General features: G+C 40.1%; 1 protein-coding gene across 4 annotated transcripts in view; it reads right to left on the bottom strand.

Annotated features, from left to right (window-relative positions):
• CEP162 (centrosomal protein 162) overlaps positions 1 to 20,198 on the bottom strand; it is a 93,668-nt gene that overhangs the window by 16,197 nt on the left and 57,273 nt on the right. For all 4 annotated transcript variants that reach the window (XM_055535569.1, XM_055535570.1, XM_055535571.1 and 1 more), the window contains 7 exons: positions 18,587 to 18,699; positions 16,602 to 16,707; positions 11,345 to 11,471; positions 10,325 to 10,488; positions 8,676 to 8,780; positions 4,474 to 4,686; positions 2,698 to 3,347 (listed from right to left, as the gene is read on the bottom strand). In XM_055535569.1, coding sequence (XP_055391544.1) covers positions 2,698 to 3,347; positions 4,474 to 4,686; positions 8,676 to 8,780; positions 10,325 to 10,488; positions 11,345 to 11,471; positions 16,602 to 16,707; positions 18,587 to 18,699 — 1,478 coding nt within the window. The remainder of the gene's footprint in view (positions 1 to 2,697; positions 3,348 to 4,473; positions 4,687 to 8,675; positions 8,781 to 10,324; positions 10,489 to 11,344; positions 11,472 to 16,601; positions 16,708 to 18,586; positions 18,700 to 20,198) is intronic.

The raw sequence follows: 20,198 nt of genomic DNA, 5'->3' as shown, positions 1-20,198 counted from the left end.
TCCAACTCTGGGTTCCTTAATTTAGTCAAGTATGTGTGTGTGTTCAGTCATGTCCAACTCTTTGCAACCCCATGGATTATAGCCCGCCAGGCTCCTCTGTCCGTGGGATTTCCCGGACAAGAACACTGGAGTCGGTTGCTGTTGCCTTCTCCAGGGCATATCCCAACCCAGGGATCGAACCTGTGTCTCCTGGAGTGGCAGGTGAATTCTTTACTATTGAGACATCTGGGAAGCCCTAGTCAAGTGTATTGAAATTCTAATCTCTGAAGGGCATAATGTTATATATTCTCAATATGTTATATAATTTCATAATTAATATGTTGCTTCACAAACATTAAACTATATGTTTTATACACTCTAAACCTTACATTGAACTTCATATTCAGACCTATTATTGCCTACAAGTTGCAAAAGAAGTATAATCTTACATCAGTTCTCAAGAAGCTGTAAGGTGGTATATGACAGTGCTTTCTTGGTATGTAAGTTATACAGGAGTTGGAGGTGGGAACAGGAAATTTCTAAGAAGCTCTGGGTAATATTTTTCCTAGAAAATGAAACATGAATGAGCAAAAGGCAGGGAAGAAAACTGGCAAGTAACACAACTCTGATAGAGCAGGATTAGAATGGTGATGGGACTTGAGATGCCAGGGACAGAAATTTAGTCCTGACGTTTGAGGAAAGTTGGGAGTCACTGGAGGACAGTGATTCAGACACAGGAGTACAAAAGAATATTAATGATTTTTAAGCAAGATGATCAGGGGAGACAGAAACTGAAATTGGGGAGATCAGGGTGGGCCAATTGCCTAGTAAACCAAGAAGGCCACACTAATAAAAGGAGGAGGAAAGCAAAATAAGTACTTATAAGGAAGCACCCTACAGACTGTCAACCCAAGGAAAAAAGGTGGTAAAGCTGGGCCTGGAAATTGAAAAAGTATGGTCACAGACAGAGACAGGGATGCTGGAAGGGGGGGATTACTTTATATGTAAAAAAGAAAAAAAAATTGAACTACTACTGATTTCAAGAGGAACAATCCAACACATTTTCAGATTTAACATCTGAACTCAGGGAAGAAAATAAGACTTGAAAAGTAAAATCTAGGAGTCAGGTTCATAGAAGCCATAAAGAATGGATGAGTTTAGCAAAGGAGAAGGAGCAGAGAATAGACAGTCAAAAGCCAAAAACTTTGTAACAAAGTCAGATTTTTGAGGCAGGAGAATGAAAAGGATTCAGGAGTCACTTAAAAGCAGCAGAAAAGGAGCTTTAGTGAGAGCTGGTATGTCAGGGAGGAAGTTCAGTTCAGTTCAGTCGCTCAGTCATGTCTGACTCTTTGTGACCCCGTGAATCGCAGCACGCCAGGCCTCCTTGTCCATCACCAACTCCCGGAGTTCACTCAAACTCACGTCCATCAAGTCAGTGATGCCATCCAGCCATCTCATCCTCTGTCGTCCCCTTCTCCTCCTGCCCCCAATCCATCCCAGCATCAGAGTCTTTTCCAATGAGTCAACTCTTTGCATGAGGTGGCCAAAGTACTGGAGTTTCAGCTTTAGCATCATTCCTTCTAAAGAACACCCAAGGCTGATCTCCTTTAGAATGGACTGGTTGGATCTCCTTGCAGTCCAAGGGACTCTCAAGAGTCTTCTCCAACACCACAGTTCAAAAGCATCAATTCTTCGGCGCTCAGCTTTCTTCACAGTCCAACTCTCACATCCATACATGACCACTGGAAAAACCACAGCCTTGACTAGACGGACCTTTGTTGGCAAAGTAATGTCTCTGCTTTTCACTATGCTATCTAGGTTGGTCATCCTTTTAGGAAAGGTAGTGTAATCGACACTGTCTCCACAGTGTCAATGGAGAAAACTCCATTGCCTGAGAAACGTTCTCCAGAGACCAGTGTCAACAGTGTGAGGACGAGACCATGCTTAGAGCAAGTCAGGGGGAAATACAAGGAGAAGCGACCTGTGGGAAATCTGGTCCTGAAAGGCAGAAAGAGGACAAGAACTTGGTTTGATTGGGTGAAAAAGATGTAAGCCTCTGGAAAGGCTCAGAGGAGAGAGACAGGAGATGGTTCTTGGAGATTCTGAGAAAGAAAGGGATTAAGTACAGAAGTTCTTCAAGGCATGAACAGATGCGATCACAAGATTAATTTGAAGAGTTATTTTGGAAAAGAGCACCATTTCCTCTTAGGATATCAACTGATTTTAACAAGAGCTGTTTTCTGACAGCCATCTGCCTAGCACAACCATAAATTTGTAGAGATGGGTCAGCTTACTAACACCATTTGGATATGTGCAGAGAAACAAGACTGGGGAGGAAGGATGGGGTTCACATGAAGATTCCAGTTCATGAGAATCTCAGCTTGCAACAGGTAGGAGATCCAACCCTCAAACAGATCTACACTTAGCTGTGTTATACAGCTTCTTAAAATCTGGCTTGTGAATTTGGTTCAGGGGGCTTCCCTGGTGCCTCAGATGGTAAAGAATCTGCCTGTAATGCGGGAGAACCAGGTTCGATCCACGGGGTCGGGGAAGATCTCCTGGAGAAGAAATGCCATGTTATACAGGTTCTTAAATTTTGGTTTGTGAATTTATTTCAGGGTCAAAATAATTACCCAGGGGAAATACATCTTAAGATTTTTAAATTTTTCTTTCTATGTCTCTACATACTGACAAATTCACTTTGTTTTTTTTTTTTACCTTTTCATGGTGTTTTCAAATTGATTCACTGTAGCTTCAGATTTCATCTTCAGCTCATTGCCCTCCACAGTTAATCTCGCCACTTCATTTTTCAATCTGCAGTTTTCTTGTAAAACCTCTGAAACGTGAGAATCAGTAAAAGTATGTGGTTGGTAAAGTTTGCCCTCCAGGGTTCCGGAGGAGTCAGCATTTCCTTTGCCAGGGTGCAGACCATCTTTCTTCACCCTTTTGGCAGTCATTTCCTCTCGAGCCTTAGACTGCTGGTTAGAGAGCATCTTTCTCCTCTCCTTCTGAAGCCGCTCCACAGTTTTGGAAAGGTCCTGTATCTCTCTCCCCTTTGCAGCCAGCTCCTCATTGAGCCTGACCAGTTTAGCTTTAGAGTGAGCCTGTTCCACCTGGAACTCTATGGACTGGAAATCTTTATCATCCTTCTCAGTCTTCTTGAGTTCCAATTCAGCATTCTGATGTTTAAGAACATCTATTTCAGCTTCAAGGTTTCTTATGGTGATCTGATGGGCTTCCTTAACATCATCCAGTTCCTTCTCCAGTGCTTTAGCCCTTGAGGAGTTGTCCTGTTGGTTCTGGGCTGCCTCCTTCAATTTGCAAGCAAGTAACTGCTCCTGTTCCTCCAGTCTCTGCTCATACTGAATCTGCAGAGAAGAATCCATGCAACAACAGACCGCTGCTAAATGCTTCATTAGTTACCGAAGCCCTGAACTCTCCCAGGCCCTGCCTTTTCCTTTATTCAGGGACCCACCATATAGTCTGATGCCTCCAAGTCCATGCCCCTTGAGTCAGTCAAATGTGTTGAAGTCCTAATCTTTGATGGGCATTCCATTCCATATTCTCAATATATGTTATATAATTTTATAATGCTGTATGTTGTTTCACAACATTAAATTACACGTTTTTGTATACTAAAACTTATTTTAAGTCTCACCATTACTGTGTACCCTTCTCTATGCAAATTGACAAACTATTCTCCCTGAGGATAAATAGGGAAAGCAGTCGGGGATACTAACGTCTATAAGAAATAGCACATTTGCAACGGCTTAACATCAATTTAGAAATTTCACCCAAGTCAGACTAGAATTTGCATACTAGAGCTAAATTAACAAAAATAACCTAACAGTCCAGGCCAAGGAGGGAAGCATGATAAGGATTTTGTTCATTTATTCAATGAATATTTATTGAGCTACAACTGCTGGCAATGCGTCAGACCCTACAGATAAATTCAGTTCCTGCATTCCAACAGTTCATAGCCTGGTGAGAGTGACACGGCCAGTTTCAATGTCCAGTGGTAACTGTGGTAATGGGCCTAAGAACACACGGCAGAGGGGATGAGGTACCCAAGTGGGTCTGGAGGCCTTGAGGGAAGGGGAGAAGATGGCAGAGAGAGAGAGCACATTCAACTTCAGCCTTGAGGGGTGTGTCTAAATTTGCGGATAAGTGGAAACTGGGCTATTTCAGAAGAAGGAAGAGCACATGGGAAGGCAACTTAACACTTGATGTGCACTAGGAATCAGAAATGAAAGGAAGAAGTGGCCAAAAATGAGCAGGGGCAAAAGTGGAACGAGATAGGGACTGGAAAAAGGAAAAAGTTGGGAAAATTTAGACGGATCAAAAGGGAGGGGTTGGAATTCATTCCTCTATTTGGTCTCTGCACCGCTCCCCACTGCTCCACCCCAAGACATACTCTTCTGTCTCATTCTAAGAAGCTCTAAGCTCCCGTGGCATACCTCAGAGCCCTACCTCCATGGCTAGCCTGGCACTTACCTTCATTTTCTGAAACTGCTGTTCCATGGTACGAAGGCTTTTCTTTGCTTCTTCATCTCTGCCCTCCAGATCAGCTTCTAGTTTTTTTATCCTTTTTTCCATAAACTCTACTGTATTTCTATCTGCTATATCACCAGCTGCTGATGCAGCCAGTATTAAAGCTGGCAAAGAATTGGGGTATCGTCTCTTTAGAATTCCTTCCATTTCCTTAACCTAGTGAAATATTGTAAGTATGCATTTAAAGTCATAGATATATTAAAATTAAGCAGTTTAATGCACACATTTAGATTATATTAGCCATGTTTAGATTTCAAAGAGATGTTTATATCACATCTCAAGACTAAATCAAATGTACAGTAACACAAATTTCAAATTTCTAATCTAGATTATCTGATTAAAAAACACTACAGTATAATGTCTAATTTAATTTAACTGATTAATTTACAGAAACCCTTTTATATTTATTTGAAATACATCTTGTGACTTCCTATTACACTCCTCAATCTAAATCTCTACCTCACTGGAAAAACAGGAAGAAAATAATACTGATTTCATGGTGTTCATGCAATTAAGTGAGGATCAGATGACATTTGTCTCAGTGATTAGCAGAGCGGCCAGCATGTGAAGAGGGCCGGGTAATGGTTTTATTATGATCTGGTCTCAAAACCACCTTTCCTAAGGCAAAATGGATTGCTCAAAATCCGGTTTCTAGACTATTAGTACTTCAATTCAGTTCAGTCCCTCAGTCATGTCCGACTCTTTGCGACCCCATGAATCGCAGCACGCCAGGCCTCCCTGTCCATCACCAACTCCTGGAGTTCACCCAAACTCATGTCCATCGAGTCAGTGATGCCCTCCAGCCATCTCATCCTCTGTCGTCCCCTTCTCCTCCTGCCCCCAAACCCTCCCAGCATCAGGGTCTTTTCCAATGAGTCAATTCTTCGCATGAGGTGGCCAAAGTATTGGAGTTTCAGCCTCAGCATCAGTCCTTCCAATAAACACCCAGGACCGGTCTCCTTCAGGATGGACTGGTTGGATCTCCTTGCAGTCCAAGGGACTCTCAAGAGTCTTCTCCAACACCACAGTTCAAAAGCATCAATTCTTCAGCGCTCAGCCTTCTTCACAATCCAACTCTCACATCCATACATGACCACAGGAAAAACCACAGCCTTGACTAGACGGACCTTTGTTGGCAAAGTAATGTCTCTGCTTTTGAATATGCTATCTAGGTTGGTCATAACTTTCCTTCCAAGGAGTAAGCATCTTTTAATTTCATGGCTGCAGTCACCATCTGCAGTGATTTTGGAGCTCCAAAAAATAAAGTCTGACACTGTTTCCCCATCTATTTCCCATGAAGTGATGGGACCAGATGCCATGATCTTCGTTTTCTGAATGTTGAACTTTTAGCCAACTTTCTCATTCTCCTCTTTCACTTTCATCAAGAGGCTTTTTAGTTCCTCTTCACTTTCTTCCATAAGGGTGGTGTCATCTGCATATCTGAGGTTATTGAAATTTCTCCCAGCAATCTTGATTCCACCTTGTGCTTCTTCCAGCCCAGCGTTTCTCATGATGTACTTGCACAGAAGTTAAATAAGCAGGGTGACAATATACAGCCTTGACATACACCTTTTCCTATTTGGAACCAGTCTGTTGTTCCATGTCTAGTTCGAACTGTTGCTTCCTGACCTGCATATAGGTTTCTCAGGAGGCAGGTCAGGTGGTCTAGTATTCCCATCTCTTTCAGAATTTCCCACAGTTTATTGTGATTCACACAGTCAAAGGCTTTGGCATAGTCAATAAAGCAGAAATCGATGTTTTTCTGGAACTCTCTTGCTTTTTCGATGATCCAGTGGATGTTGGCAATTTGGTCTCTGGTTCGTCTGCCTTTTCTAAAACCAGCTTGAACATCTGGAAGTTCAGTTCACATATTGGTGAAGCCTGGCTTGGAGTAGGTTCTTAAAGGTAACACCATTTGCAAAGTTAACAGCAAATATTTCCATACCTGAAGACTGCTTTCATATTCATAAATGTACACAGATATGTACATCGATATGTATACAAATGTACACAGATGTCAAGTGGAATATATCCAGATATAAATACTGATAATTTCATCTGCAAAATTTTCAGTTTTGCTTCCTCTGGTATTAAAAATCTAGATTAGATGTAAGCATATAAAGATATACATATATATATACATACATTCTATATTAAGAAGAGACCATGTTTGGCAGAAAACAACAAAATTCTATAAGGCAATTATCCTTCATCTAAAATATAAATTAAAAAAGAAACTAGTTTTTAAAAATGGATTTAACATGTCTATAATTAATATATTCATTTAAATGTTAAGCAGTGTTTTCAATCTGATTTTGATATTTTAAAATGTATACTACATTTTTGGTGGAAAACTAATTTTATTTCTATCTTCTTTAATCTGGATTTTTAATATTCTTCTTTGGTCACTGTTATCAGTGTGGCTCTATCATACAATTAAAAAAGAAAATCTCACTGGAAATTAAACTGCTGAATATACCATTAAATAAGAGCATGAATGAATACACATAACCTGAAATTTTCACTATTAACGTGCATACAATTAGCCCCACTTTTCCTTATGTACTATTTAGAAAAAAGGATGTTTTATTCTATAATCTATTTCAGAATACAGCTCAAAATGATTCTGAATATATTGTGATACACCTTGACTATAAAATATATATTAAGACTTATAATCATTAGGATAGAAACATCTGCTCCTGAGGAGAGAGTAGGATTTGAAATGCATGTGTAGCAAACTATACAAAATATTAATGAATAATATTTTAGAAAGCTCTAATCCAATAAACCAATAAATTTTTAATGAAAGTGCTAGTAAAAGAGGGAGGTTACTTTTATAAACGTTGTATTCCTGGTCAATGTGGGTCACCATTTCAAACCTTAATTTTGTCTTTAAGCATGTTTTATTTTTTTACTGTTATATGTTTGGTTCCACAGTATTCTCTTAAAATTAAGTCATCTACTGCGGAAGTGGTTCCTTTGGTCTCTTCTCGCAATTCCGGATGGCTTCTTCTACGTGGGCTAACCTAAGTCTTAAGCACTGGGGGGAAAAAAGTCAAACAATCCTGGACTATAGTTATTTCAGAATATTTCTAGCTCTTCAAACCACCTCTTTCCTCCTTTTGTGGCCACTGAACCAAACTACCAAATCACACCTTTTAATCTAACAGGTCCTGTAAAATTAACAAAGTTAATTTTTTGCCCAGTTTTCCTTCTTCTTCTAAAATGGGGATAACATGAGCCCAGCGACGGCCTCACAGCTGCGGTCTGTGATGGAACAATAGCTGTATATCCAAGTGTCACAACCACAGCAGCATGGGCCCTGATGAACAGGGCTGAAGTTCTAATTTTGTTTTAATATTTAGTTATGAATACAAACACTACATTACAGAAGGTTTTAAAAACAAAAGGAAAAAGTTAATTAGTATTCCTGCTTACAAAATAACTACTACAATGAAAAAGAAAAAACTTTATCCTAATAAGCGTCACTATACAGTTTTTGAAAAAAGTCTCCCAGCCACACTGACCATGACATGAGTATTTTATTTTAAGTCTAAACAGTCACAGAGGAGCATGGTGGACTATAGTCCACAGGGTTGCAAAGAGCTGGACACAACTGAGTGTGCACACACACAAATAGTGTGAGCGAGAGCTCTAAACTGTGGCCAGCTCTCTGGGAGGCTGGATGTTCAGTATCCAGAGCATCCCACAAGACTTCCCAAGCGCTACTAACACACTCCCAACTGGAGGGTCTCCTACCCTGCCCTCCTCTCTCACCTATCCTTCTTCAGGAGAAAGTATCCTAGCTCTACATCCCAAGTGTCAGAGTTCTGTTTCTTTCTTCCTGGATGTCAAACAGAGTTGGGATGCAAACAACCTTTCATCAGTAGGTCTACCACCTAATGAGACATATGACTTTAAAAATTTCTTTATTCACAGAACCGCAGATTATATAAAATGACTTTCTTTCCTGCTTTTATTGTTACTTTGAATACTATATTCAAAGTTGAAAGCAGAGGCAGTTCTATATTAAAATGAGTAAGAGTAAAAACTTGCAAGTTGATTACATTGTATAGAAACTTCTAAAACAAAAATGCACTGTATATAAAATATCTTAATGAAAATTTACCCTGAACACATACCTGTCGCTCTAGATCCTGAATTTTTTTGGTATCAGCTGCTTTTTCTTTTAAACGTATCTTCTGCTGGATGGATGGATTTCCAGATTCAGCTTTCAGCTTCTCAACCTACCAATAAGGAAAGACCATGTTAAGAAACTTACACTTGAAACACAGTAGACAGACCTCAAGAGGGAAGCATGATGGGAGTTCATTTTAGGGCACTGTGCTGGAGACACAGAGAGCAAACAAGACAAGCCAGAAGCCTGCTTTCACGGGGCTTATGTCCTAATGGAAGGAGAGCTCTGATGCGCTAATGAAGTAAATCAGTAACTTCTGAGCATGACAAGTGCTGCTAAGTCGCTTCAGTCGTGTCCGATTCTGTGCAACCCCATAAACGGCAGCCCACCAGGCCCCACCGTCCCTGGGATTCTCCAGGCAAGAACACTGGAGTGGGTTGCCAATTCCTTCTCCAATGCATGAAAGTGAAAAATGAAAGTGAAGTCGCTCAGTCATGTCTGACTCTTAGCGACCCCATGGACTGCAGCCTACCAGGCTCCTCCGTCCATGGGATTTTCCAGGCAAGAGTACTGGAGTGGGGTGCCATTGCCTTCTCCGGAGCATGACAAGTACTAGAAAGAAAATAAAGTAAAAGAATGAGAAAGAAAGAGTCAGAAGGGGGCAGGACTGGTAGCTATATTAGATAAAGAGGTTAGGAAGCTCTTTCTGGGGAGTAGAAATCAGAGCTGAAACAAAGAGTGAGACATGGGAAGAACGCAGGCCAGGCCTCTTCAGGCCAAAGTGACATGTGGACTGGGCTCAGCATGCTCAGGAACCAGAGGGAGGTCTGCTGTGGTTGGAGGAGAGTGACTGGGGAAGGGCAGTACAGATAGGGCTGGAGAGGCACGGCACATTCAGACCACGTGGGGACCTCACAGGCTGTGATAAGGAGCTTGGATTTATCATCATGCCCTGGTAACGGGAGGGGGTGGGCCGAGTACTGGTTCTCAATCCCCACAGATACTAAGATCCAAGGATGCTCAAGCCCCTTATATAAAATGGTATAGAATTTGCATGTAACTCCTGTATACTTTTAATCATCTCTACATTGGGCTTCCCTGGTGGCTCAGATAGTAAAGAATCTGCCCGCAATGCAGGAGACTTGGGTTCAATCCCTGGGTTGGGAAGGACCCTTGGAGAAGGATATGGCAAACTCCAGGATTTTTGCCTGGAGAATTCCATGGACAGAGGAGCCTGGTGGGCCATATACAGTCCATGGGGTCGCAAAGAGTCAGACATGACTGAGCAACTTTCAGTTTTTTCCTGTATACTTTATCTCTAGATTATTTATAATACCTAAAACAATGTAAATGCTATGAAAATAGTTTCCACTGTACAGCAAATTTTGCTTTTTGACATTCTTTTTTTTCTGAATATTTTTAATTCATGGTTGACTGAATCTGCTGGATAGGGAACTTCAGGATACAGAGAGAGCTGCCTGTATTCTCAGTTTAATCTAAAACAGACTACACAAATAAACACAAACCAAAGTCCACCTGACCATTGTAATTAAAAGAATTTCAAGTAGATTGATTCAATGACACAAGCCTATGAAGGAGTGTTGACAATAACAGGGTTCATCTATAGAAACACATTCTGAAATGATCTGTTACCTCAAGTTTCAGCTTCTCAATTTCTTCATTTGCTTCTTTAAGCCGAACTGCATCTTTATCTAGAAGTTCCTGATTTTCGGCATACCACTGTAATCTTTTTTGCAGACGACTGATTTCTTGTTTATGGGTTTCTTCTATAATTTTTATTTCATATAATTTTTCACCTATAAGATCAAGTAATTCAATAACTCGATTACAAATTTTCAAAATGTGGAAATAAACTAAAAGATTTTAAATGAAAACCAATACCTCTCTAATGCAAGCACTTATTAAGAAAGAGGCAAAAAACTTGTTTTTTTGTAAGGCTGTGTCCACTTTAGTGTATTAGTGAAGGAGGATGAAGACTGCTCATAGTCCACATCATCAAACTTGTACCAAAGCTGGAATCTAGAAATTATTGATTAATAGTTTTTCCAATGACTTTCATTATAAAAGTAAAGTCGTTTCTATGAAAATAAATGTAGGACTCTGGGCCTCTCCATTTCTTTACCTATGAATCTCTCTGTCAGAACCCAGCTCAAATGCCACTCTTCTGTGAAATCCTCATTAGCATCCTCATGTTTATTTCTAATTTTTTTAATATTAAACTTTTCTGCTTTCTTACTTTACTCTCCTTTGTTTTCCCTGGTGAGGTATGCTGTATCCATCTTTGTGTTTTCTACAACATAGTACAATGTCATTTGTTCATTTGGCAAATACTTGAGAGCCTATGTTTCAGACTCAGAGATAAAAAGAGGGACTATACCCTGAAGTCATAGTCCACCTGAAATGACTATAAACAACTAAGTATGTGATGCTACAAATTCAAAATAATCCATGACTTTCTTTGATCTTGTAAACATTGATGCTAAAACCAATCAAATGCACATACCTATTAATAACTAATATTTTAAAAGCTTCTAAAATTATAATACACTTCAAGGAATAGCATTTTGATTATACTATCCAACTGCTATTACTTAACTCAAGATGAGAACAGTTACGAGTATAAAGGTAAACCGTTTCAGCTCAGACTTTTACCGGCAGCATAAGCAATCTGGTCTTTGGCTTGGTCTCTCTCTTTCTTCACTTTTTCCAAGTCTACTTCAAGAGCTTGTTTGTCCTGCTTCAGTCTTTTGATGTCTTCCAACAAACTGTTCTTTTCTTTCTAGATATTCATAAAAATACAGAAGCAAATTATTTCCAACCACAATCAATTGTAGAATAGTGTCTCTTTCACCCAATTCATCATAAAGACTGCTAATTATTTTTCTTAAATTTCAGCTTGATTTTATCACTATTCCCCTTCCAGTGATACAAGCTCCCCAGAGCCTCCGAGAATCAGTTCTCATCACTTAACACAGCTTCCAGGCCCCTTCCAATCTCTTTTCTTACTGCTCCTGGGTTTCTCCACCCTCCTAACCAGGCTGCCTCTTCCACCCTCAGCACCTACAATCTGTTCTCCCAGGAACCAGAGGAACTGCCTTCAGGAGTCAGTTAATATCATTTCTTGGTCTGAAACTCTCTGGTGGCTCCCACCTCTTTGAGGGGAAACCTACAGCTCTTACCATGACCTTCAGGATCACAGAACCCAGGCTTGCTCACTCCTCGGACGCATGGCCTGCAAACTCCCCCTCCCACTGCACGCCTACAGAGACCTCCTAGCTGTTCTTTGAACCCGCCCAGCACGTTCCTGCCCCAAGGTATTGGCCCTTACTGTTCCCTCTACCCTCAGACAGCCAAGTGGCTCGCTCTTTCACTTTATTAGGATTTCTGCTCAAATGAAGCCCCAGGAAGGCCTTGTCTGGTCACTCTAAACTAGCAACCCCCACCCTGGTCCCCAGGTGTACGGCTTTACTTTCCTCTCACATACTCATCACCACCTGACATATTATATATTCACTTGAAAGCAGAACTTTATTTTTCTCATCCTTGTATCACAAAGGCAAAAACTATGCTTGACACAAGTTAAATTCTCAATGTGCTGTACAGGCCATACTCAACAGCCCTTACTCCTATCCTTGACAGAGTCATAATTACCTTTCAAAGCGTAGTTCAAATGAGGCTCTTCCTGATAAACCCCACCCCTGCATTCCCACAAACTTCCAGTGTACCTGCAAGTACAGCATTTATTACTCTGTTTCATATGACACTGATCTGTATTACCTGCCTTTTCTCTTTATTAGGCTGAAAGCTCTTTGGGGATATCAAGACTGATTTTACTACTTGTTTACTTTATGGCACTAAGCACATGGCAGGTACTCAATAAGTGCACACTCAACTCAACTGATAACTACTGAAGAAATTCCTGTATTCAAGGTGGTACACTTGGCATAGTTCAGTGTCTAGAGGAAAATTCTTAGAAACTTTGTATCACACTACCTTACAATTTAAAATCCAGGCTTATGAAGAAAATAAATCCACCCCTACCTAAGGCCTTGTATTAATATAATCGTGGTTTTAGTGGCATCATTTCACTGTTTAATCTTTTGTGTGATCTTCTGTGGATGTCTTTTCAGGAGAACGCTGAGTTTCTTCAAGAATTTACTGTGCGGACACTCGGAGGCCTCTGTCTATCTCTCTGACCCTCTTTTCCATCACTCTTGTCCTTACTTACCCACTCATTCCTCAGAGGCTTCCGAGGCACCATGTCCCTGTCTGAAAGGCTTGGTCTTTGCACAGTGAGTGGCTGCTCCTCCTCAGCTCCTGACGCAGACACGACTTTCTCAGGAACGCCTCCTCACTTGCTCACCCACGCTGCTGAGAGCTGCCTAACTCCTGCCCTGCCTACCACTAGTCTCTGTTCTTATTTTTCTCAAAGAACTTAACCTCCACGTGCACCTGTTTCTTGCTCACTTATTATCTGTCTTCCCTGGTTGAATACTCGCTCCTAGTGAGCAAGGTACAAGCCTGTCTTGTTTACCTGCCATTCTTCCACAGGCAAGAAGAGTTCCTAAGTGACTGCTGAGCTGCAGTCAGCTTCATCCTCCTCCTCATCGTGGGAAACTAGAAGCAAAGGGCTCAAGATCTTTGCTTTCAGTATGTGTCCATCCATAGTTTACAAAGAACCAGCTCACATTTTATGACTACACTAATGGGTATTAATTTTTAAGTAGGTTTGACATGAACATTATACTACAGATTTATCCCAGTATGAATTTTTGCTCTAAAACTATTTAAACTCAGAAAACCAGACATAATGGCATTCCATCTTTTGGTATTTGCACAAATAACCACATCCCCAAATAACTTTTATCTTCAACTAACACATTTCTTTTAAGGTGTTCCTGCCTTTGGTACTTTCACCATGATGGGCTTGGATGTAGATTTTTACTTATGTATCCTGAGCAGGACTCACTGTATTTCCTGAATTTGAGAATTCATCTTTTATAATTTCTAGAAAATTCTTGGCCATTACTTTATAAAAACATTTAATTACATATTATAGCATCTCCTATTTCTGTTATTTTCTATTTCTCTATTTCGTGTGTTTCAGTCTAAGTTCTCTTAGATCTATCTTCCAGTTGACTACTTTCTTCTTAATTACATCTGATCATCTATTTAACTTTTCTACTTATTCTCTTTATTTTTCTCTGAATTTCCCTGGTCTGTTTTGTTCCTTCCTCACATTTAATTTCTCACTTATTCTGTATATTTAATTATTTAAAATGTATTTAATTTATAGTCTACTCAATAATCCCACTGCTAACTCACTTCAGTCGTGTCCAACTCTGTGCGATCCCATAGATGGAAGCCAACCAGGCTCCCCCATCCCTGGGATTCTCCAGGCAAGAGTACTGGAGTGGGTTGCCATTTCCTTCTCCAATGCATGAAAGTGAAAGTGAAGTCGCTCAGCCGTGTCCAACTCTTAGCGACCTCATGGACTGCAGCCTACCAGGCTCCACCACCCATGGGATTTTCCAGGCAAGAGTACTGGAGTGGGGTGCCATTGGCTTCTCCGACTCAATAATCCTACTGGGGTTTTAATCCTGTTTATTAAGTTACTCCATGCCTACTCATGGTGGGCTGTTTCCCTGGATTTTGTAATTTTGCATTGCAAGTGTACTGTCAACATGATTTAATCTGTAGGAATACTGTGTGAACTGGGTTAAGAGTGGACACCCTTAAGAGTGTTTTGCACGTGTTTCTTCTAGACATACTTAAGATGACTGCTGACTGAGGATCATTTTATGGTTTTTTTCCCCCCCAGATTGAGCATGACCCACCCTTGAAAGTGAAAGTCACCTAGTCATGTCCGACTCTTTGCGACCTCATGGACTGTACAGTCATGGAATTCTCCAGGCCAGAATACTGGATCCCAGAGACCGAACCCAGGTCTCCCACATCGCAGGCAGACTCTTTACTGGCTGAGCCAAAGGGAAGCCCAAGAATACTGGAGTGGGTAGCCTATCCCTTCTCCAGCAGATCTTCCCGACCCAGGAATCGAACTGGGATCTCCTGCATTGCAGGCAGATTCTTTACCAACTGAACTATGAGGGAAGCCCGACCCACCCTTGAAGGTAGTGTCAATTCAAATACTAAAACACAAGTGAAAGGAGAAGGGACGACATCTATACTGAATAATCAATAAAGCACTGAGAAAATGAGATCTTTTCCCCCTCTCTTTCTATAGATACCAAGTTAAGAGAGAGAAGCTTTCTCGACATTTCAGTCCCTTCTGAAAGTGGGTCAATTTTTTCCTAAAACACTTTTTTACTGAAGGATATGGCCCTGTGCAGTCCTGGGGTCCTATCTCCACTTTGTTGTTCAAGCTCAAGGCTCGTGGTTACTGAGCTGACAGCCCAGGAGCAATGCTTACTGCTAGCTCCGTATCCCTGTTCTATTCTGACCCCAGAAGTTCACTTTACTTTCTTGCGAGTTGGGTTATGTAATTTACAAGATGTTAATTACATTTTAGCCAGCATGTTCTGGTGATTTCAGTGTCAGTTTTGGTTTCCCATTTGTTCAAAAATGCGTCCAAAACCGCACTTTTAAAAGGTCACTAATAACAGCCTTCAAATGAAGTTAATGCTGTGGTCGCAACCTAATCATGCTTTCCCAAGCCTTCATAAACTACAGTAATTTCTCTCTTAACTTGCTAGTTTTTGAGGCCCACTGATAAGTGAAGGTATCCAATCATTTATTCTTTCTATTTATCTGCTTACCTATCTAATCATTCTGTACCCACATGCATCTTAAGGAAGTTCTCTAATGGGTTCATATTTGAAGCTTCATTTTATATACTACAAAAACCTGTCAAATATCAACTACTGAACTCTGGCATGTTTAAATTTCTGTGTAGCCTAACTTTATGTAATAAATTTCTAATTAGAAAGTGACATGCAATTGGAATTATTCTAATGTGCATAATCGTTGAAATAGATTTAAAGTACTTAACGGGAGGGAGTGGGGAAAGCTAACTGCCCTTCCATAGGAGCTGTCTGTGGCAGTGGTTTTGAGTGTTACAGTGACGGGTGGGTGCTACAAGCATAGTTCTTGAGGACAGGAGTGATAAAAACCAAGCAATGCATAAAACTGTTCTGCTTAAGACAGAAATAATCTGCCCAAAATTCCCAAACTTTTCCCATTGGTAAACACTGCTTTAGGAAATTCTAGGCCATATGCTTTATAGTACAATTCAGTAAAAATAAAGAAAAAAATTATGTAGCAGATATTGCATTTCACCGCTCTGTCAGGCATATCAGATACAAATTCTTCAGATATAGTCTCAGCCCCTTTTAAGTGTACAGCCCACTTAGGAAGACTGAGGAAAAGTCAACTCACTTTTTAAGGTGAATGATCACTTTCAAATTGTTTTCCTATTTCAGCCCTCCATTTTCAAAGAGGAGTTTGTTTGAAATTAGGTATGTACACGAATGCATGTTCAGTCACTTCAGTCGTGTCCAACTCTTGGCGACCCTATGGACTGTAGCCCCTCAAGCTCCTCTGTCCATGGGATTCTCCAGGCAAGAATACTGGAGTGGGCTGCCATGCCCTCCTCCAAGGGCTCTTCCCTAAATAAGGCTCTGCCTCCAACATGACTCCACATGATAAATGCCTGATGAGAGGTTGGATAATAAAAGATGCCATCTATAACCAGTATCATATTGTTTCCTCTATATTGAGGTCACAGGTATTTCAATGCTAATCTTAGGTATTTCCTAGTTTTTAATTGGTATGAAATTTATAAACAGATTTATTCATAAGTTACAAAAGCAGATTTTTCTTTTTTACACATGTAAGGATTTTTATAACACACTTTCCTGTTGCTAATGGTTAAAATCCTTATGTACCTTACCTGTGCTGCCCGTAGTTCTGCTAACAGATCTGTAAAATTTTGATTTTTGGTGGGCTCTGAATCTTCAACTGCTTGAGACAGGAAACGACTTCTGTGCATCTGTTCTCTGATTTATTTTGAAAATAAATACATATATGTTTACAATGTCTTCCTTTAAGTACAAAATATTCAATTCTTAAAAATTAAAAACTCTTTGCACATCAAAACTGAGTCTCTGAAGATAAACAGTTCATTTGCACTAAAGAATACAATACTGAAATGTTAGAAGAGTATACTTTAAGGGAAATGTTTATGTATAATCTAAAAGAATTGAAACTCTAAGAGTATTGGTGTATTTGTAATATAAAAACATTTCTTGCCAATTTTCAGAAAAAAGAAAATCAATGTCTGGGAAAGACTTACTGCATTGCATTTCCCCTGTGGTGTTCTGTACTCCTTGTCATATCACTCTAGACTCGTTTCTGAGAAACACAAATTGCCAATCATACCCATGGAAACTAACAAATAAAACCAAATACAATCTACTACTGGTTCCTTCAAGTCAGTTTTTCCTTTTTTTTTTTTTTCCAGAGAACATTATACAACAAGTTTAGGAATCTGTATATGATCATCTAAGTCTAAAGAAACAATTTATTCCATTGTGGAAATTCATTTAGAGCCTCAGGTTTGGAGCCAGGAATAGATCTTCTCTTTTAGAAGCCAGGAAATATAAGATATAAAATTTTAAAATATTTTATTGAAGCATCTGGGAAGAAAGCAGATGTAGAAGCCCTGAGGCATCAGAACTATGCAGATTATTAGCTTTGGCATGGGGGTCACACTTACCAGGAGAAAGGGGTGACCCCCCCAATTTATACAAAAGTGCCCTCAACTTGCCAACCTGTGTACTTTCTAGCTTTGTCTGCGACAAGGTGTGTCTTTTTCTACTGTGCATGAAAGATCAGTGTGAGCTAACAGCAGCCTTGTCTCTTATGCCCTAAATTATCTTGCAAAAAAATGGAAGTAGTATGTAAATAAACATAATGTACATGACATTCACAGTCCAAGACGTTTCTTCAGATAGTAGTTCTATCTGAGATTTCAGGTGTTTAGGTGAAATGATGCACAGCTGGCAGTCACTTCCTAAAAGAAGACAGAACCCTAGCCTGCCCATGTTTGGTGGTTCAGCTCTTTCACTTAGTATATTAAAGATGGACATAGTAACATCCCAAAGACCTTACAGTCTGAAGTATGATTGGTTCCTAAGTGGGTGCTAGCGCTCTGTCAGCCTGCCGTGGTATGTTTGTTGTAATAACTCCCAGGTTCTTTCTCTGGAGAAATTTCCTTGCCAAACAGCAGCTCCTGCCCCCTGCCCCAGAGGATACCTGCGAGCTGCTTCCTGGGGCCCACTTCATCCAGTGACAGACTGCCTTGAGGGGTTCAAAGGGCTGTTCTCCACTTGACTCAAGTAGGGACCAACTATGTAATGAAATCTGTTCTCCTGCATGTCCTGGTGAAGAGTGGAATGAAGCCAGCCTCCAGCCGAAACCCAGTCTCACTGATTTTCCTGCTCACCATCCACCCCAATCCTCACCTCATCTCGCTTCTCTTGCCCCTTCTCCTAAGAGTTATCTTCCAGAAAAGCACCTCCACAAAGATCCCCATCTCAAGCTCTACTTGTATGCAATCTGACCTAACACAGTAAATAATACTGTAGTTTATTATTATTATATTATCTAAGTATCTCAGGTTTAAAAGGAATAATTCAGTTTCCTGAAATTGATGTGAAATTCTAATACCAATATATTGAAAATACTAAAGTATGTACTGATCATTGAACACCAAAGAGAATCACTGAATATGAAAAATGTAAAAGTTACAAAACTGTAAATCAGTGTACAACTTCTAAAATTTCTAAGTATAACTAAATGTATTATTAATATAATAATAAAATGCTTAGAAACAGCCAAAGTATATTTGATCTTAAGAATTTAAAAAGGACTTACTTTAAGGCAGCTAATTCACTGAATAAATTCTGGTTTTCCTTGAACATTCGCTCCTCATTTTTCTTGTTTTGTTCTTGGAGATCTTTCACTTGATTATACAATTTTTCATTTTCCTTTTTAAAAACAGAAAATTACATTTTAGTTAAAAACCAGTAGTACTTATGTAAGTTTATTTGCTTATAAAAGATGTATCCTTTAAGCAATTTTAAAGGCTTTTCAATTTCTTCAGTTTTTGAGTAAGCAAAATCTTTTTCTAACTTTTTGTCTCAGAAGAAAATCTGTAAACCGAGAACAGTTCTTTCTAAAATGTTCAAAATCATTAGTTGAAAAAAAATTCCCCAAATCAAAGAGCCCATCAGAGTAATGTACTGCATTTCAGGTGAGTAAATGGACCAGTGACTGCAGGAAGAACCATATCCTGACTTGTGTGCTGTCCGCACACTCTTTTTCCTGTTTTTGGCCCATTTTTCTGCAGTGAGGTGACTGGACGTAACCACAGTGGGTATCCATGTTTGTTTCTGGAACTTTATGTGAGCAGGGAGTTAGAGACTGGGTGCCTCCAGAAGATCAGGGCAGTGAGTATATAGACTAGACCCAGTACAGCATCTGGCCTGAGCGAAAGAGGGACTCAGTGAGGATAGGGGAGAAAGTACCCATCTGTGCTCAGATGCTCTGGCTTATTAACCTCTTTAAAATCAAGAAACTGATGAAAACCAAGGACCACTGAGGATTTCATGAAAACCATGAACTGTCTCACCATGTCTGGCCAGTGCCTGACACATAGTTTGTGGTTGATTTTCAGCAGAATTAATGAAACTCAGAAAAACACATACATACATAGACACATCAATTTCATGTTATCTTTATGGGAGTGGGTGGTTGGCAAAATCATAGGTCTGTGAAATCCTGCTTTAAAACCCATGCTGTGTATATAGCAAGCTCAGAATGGCAGGGAGGGTTTGGAAGGTTCTAACTCCAGGGTGGGGTATCTTGCAAAATCCATACTATTTCATTTACAGCTAGACTATCTGGGGACTTCTCAGGTGGTTCAGTGGTTAAGATTCTGCCTGTGTTCCCAACGCAGGGGCCTTGGGCTCAATCCCTGGTCAGGGAACCAGATCCCACGGGCCGCAATGAAGAGTTCACATGCCGCAACTAAAGATCACACATGCTGCAAAGAAGGTCAAAGGTCCTGAGTGCCCCAACTGAGACCAGTGAAAAAATAAATAAATAGTAAAAAGGAAAGCTGTAATTTCTGATGTGATAATGCTTTCTTTGGATGTCCCCAGAATGAAAATGCGTATTATTGTGAGGCTGGATGCTTAGGTTACAGTTGTCAAAAGAGGAAAAAGGAGTAAGACAGAGGAAAAGGATAGAGAAGTTAAAAAAAAAAAAAAAAGTGGTCAGGAGGAAACTAAGACAAGTCTCATGCTGGAACATCGCCAAACCTGCCCCGGCTGACTGTCAACACCACCAAGACTCTATCATCACAGAGAACAAATGTATGGCTTCCGCAGAACATACACATTTTCTCCCATTTAATTCATTTTTTAGTTCTACTCTCAAGGCATTGGCAATTGATTTCAGATTTATAGTTCTCAATATAGTATCA

Source organism: Bubalus kerabau, chromosome 9 (genome assembly GCF_029407905.1).
Source record: "Bubalus kerabau isolate K-KA32 ecotype Philippines breed swamp buffalo chromosome 9, PCC_UOA_SB_1v2, whole genome shotgun sequence".
Classification (NCBI taxonomy): Eukaryota; Metazoa; Chordata; class Mammalia; order Artiodactyla; family Bovidae; genus Bubalus; species Bubalus kerabau.
The sequence above is the reverse complement of the archived record's forward strand: the minus strand, read 5'-3'. Positions and strand labels throughout refer to the sequence as shown.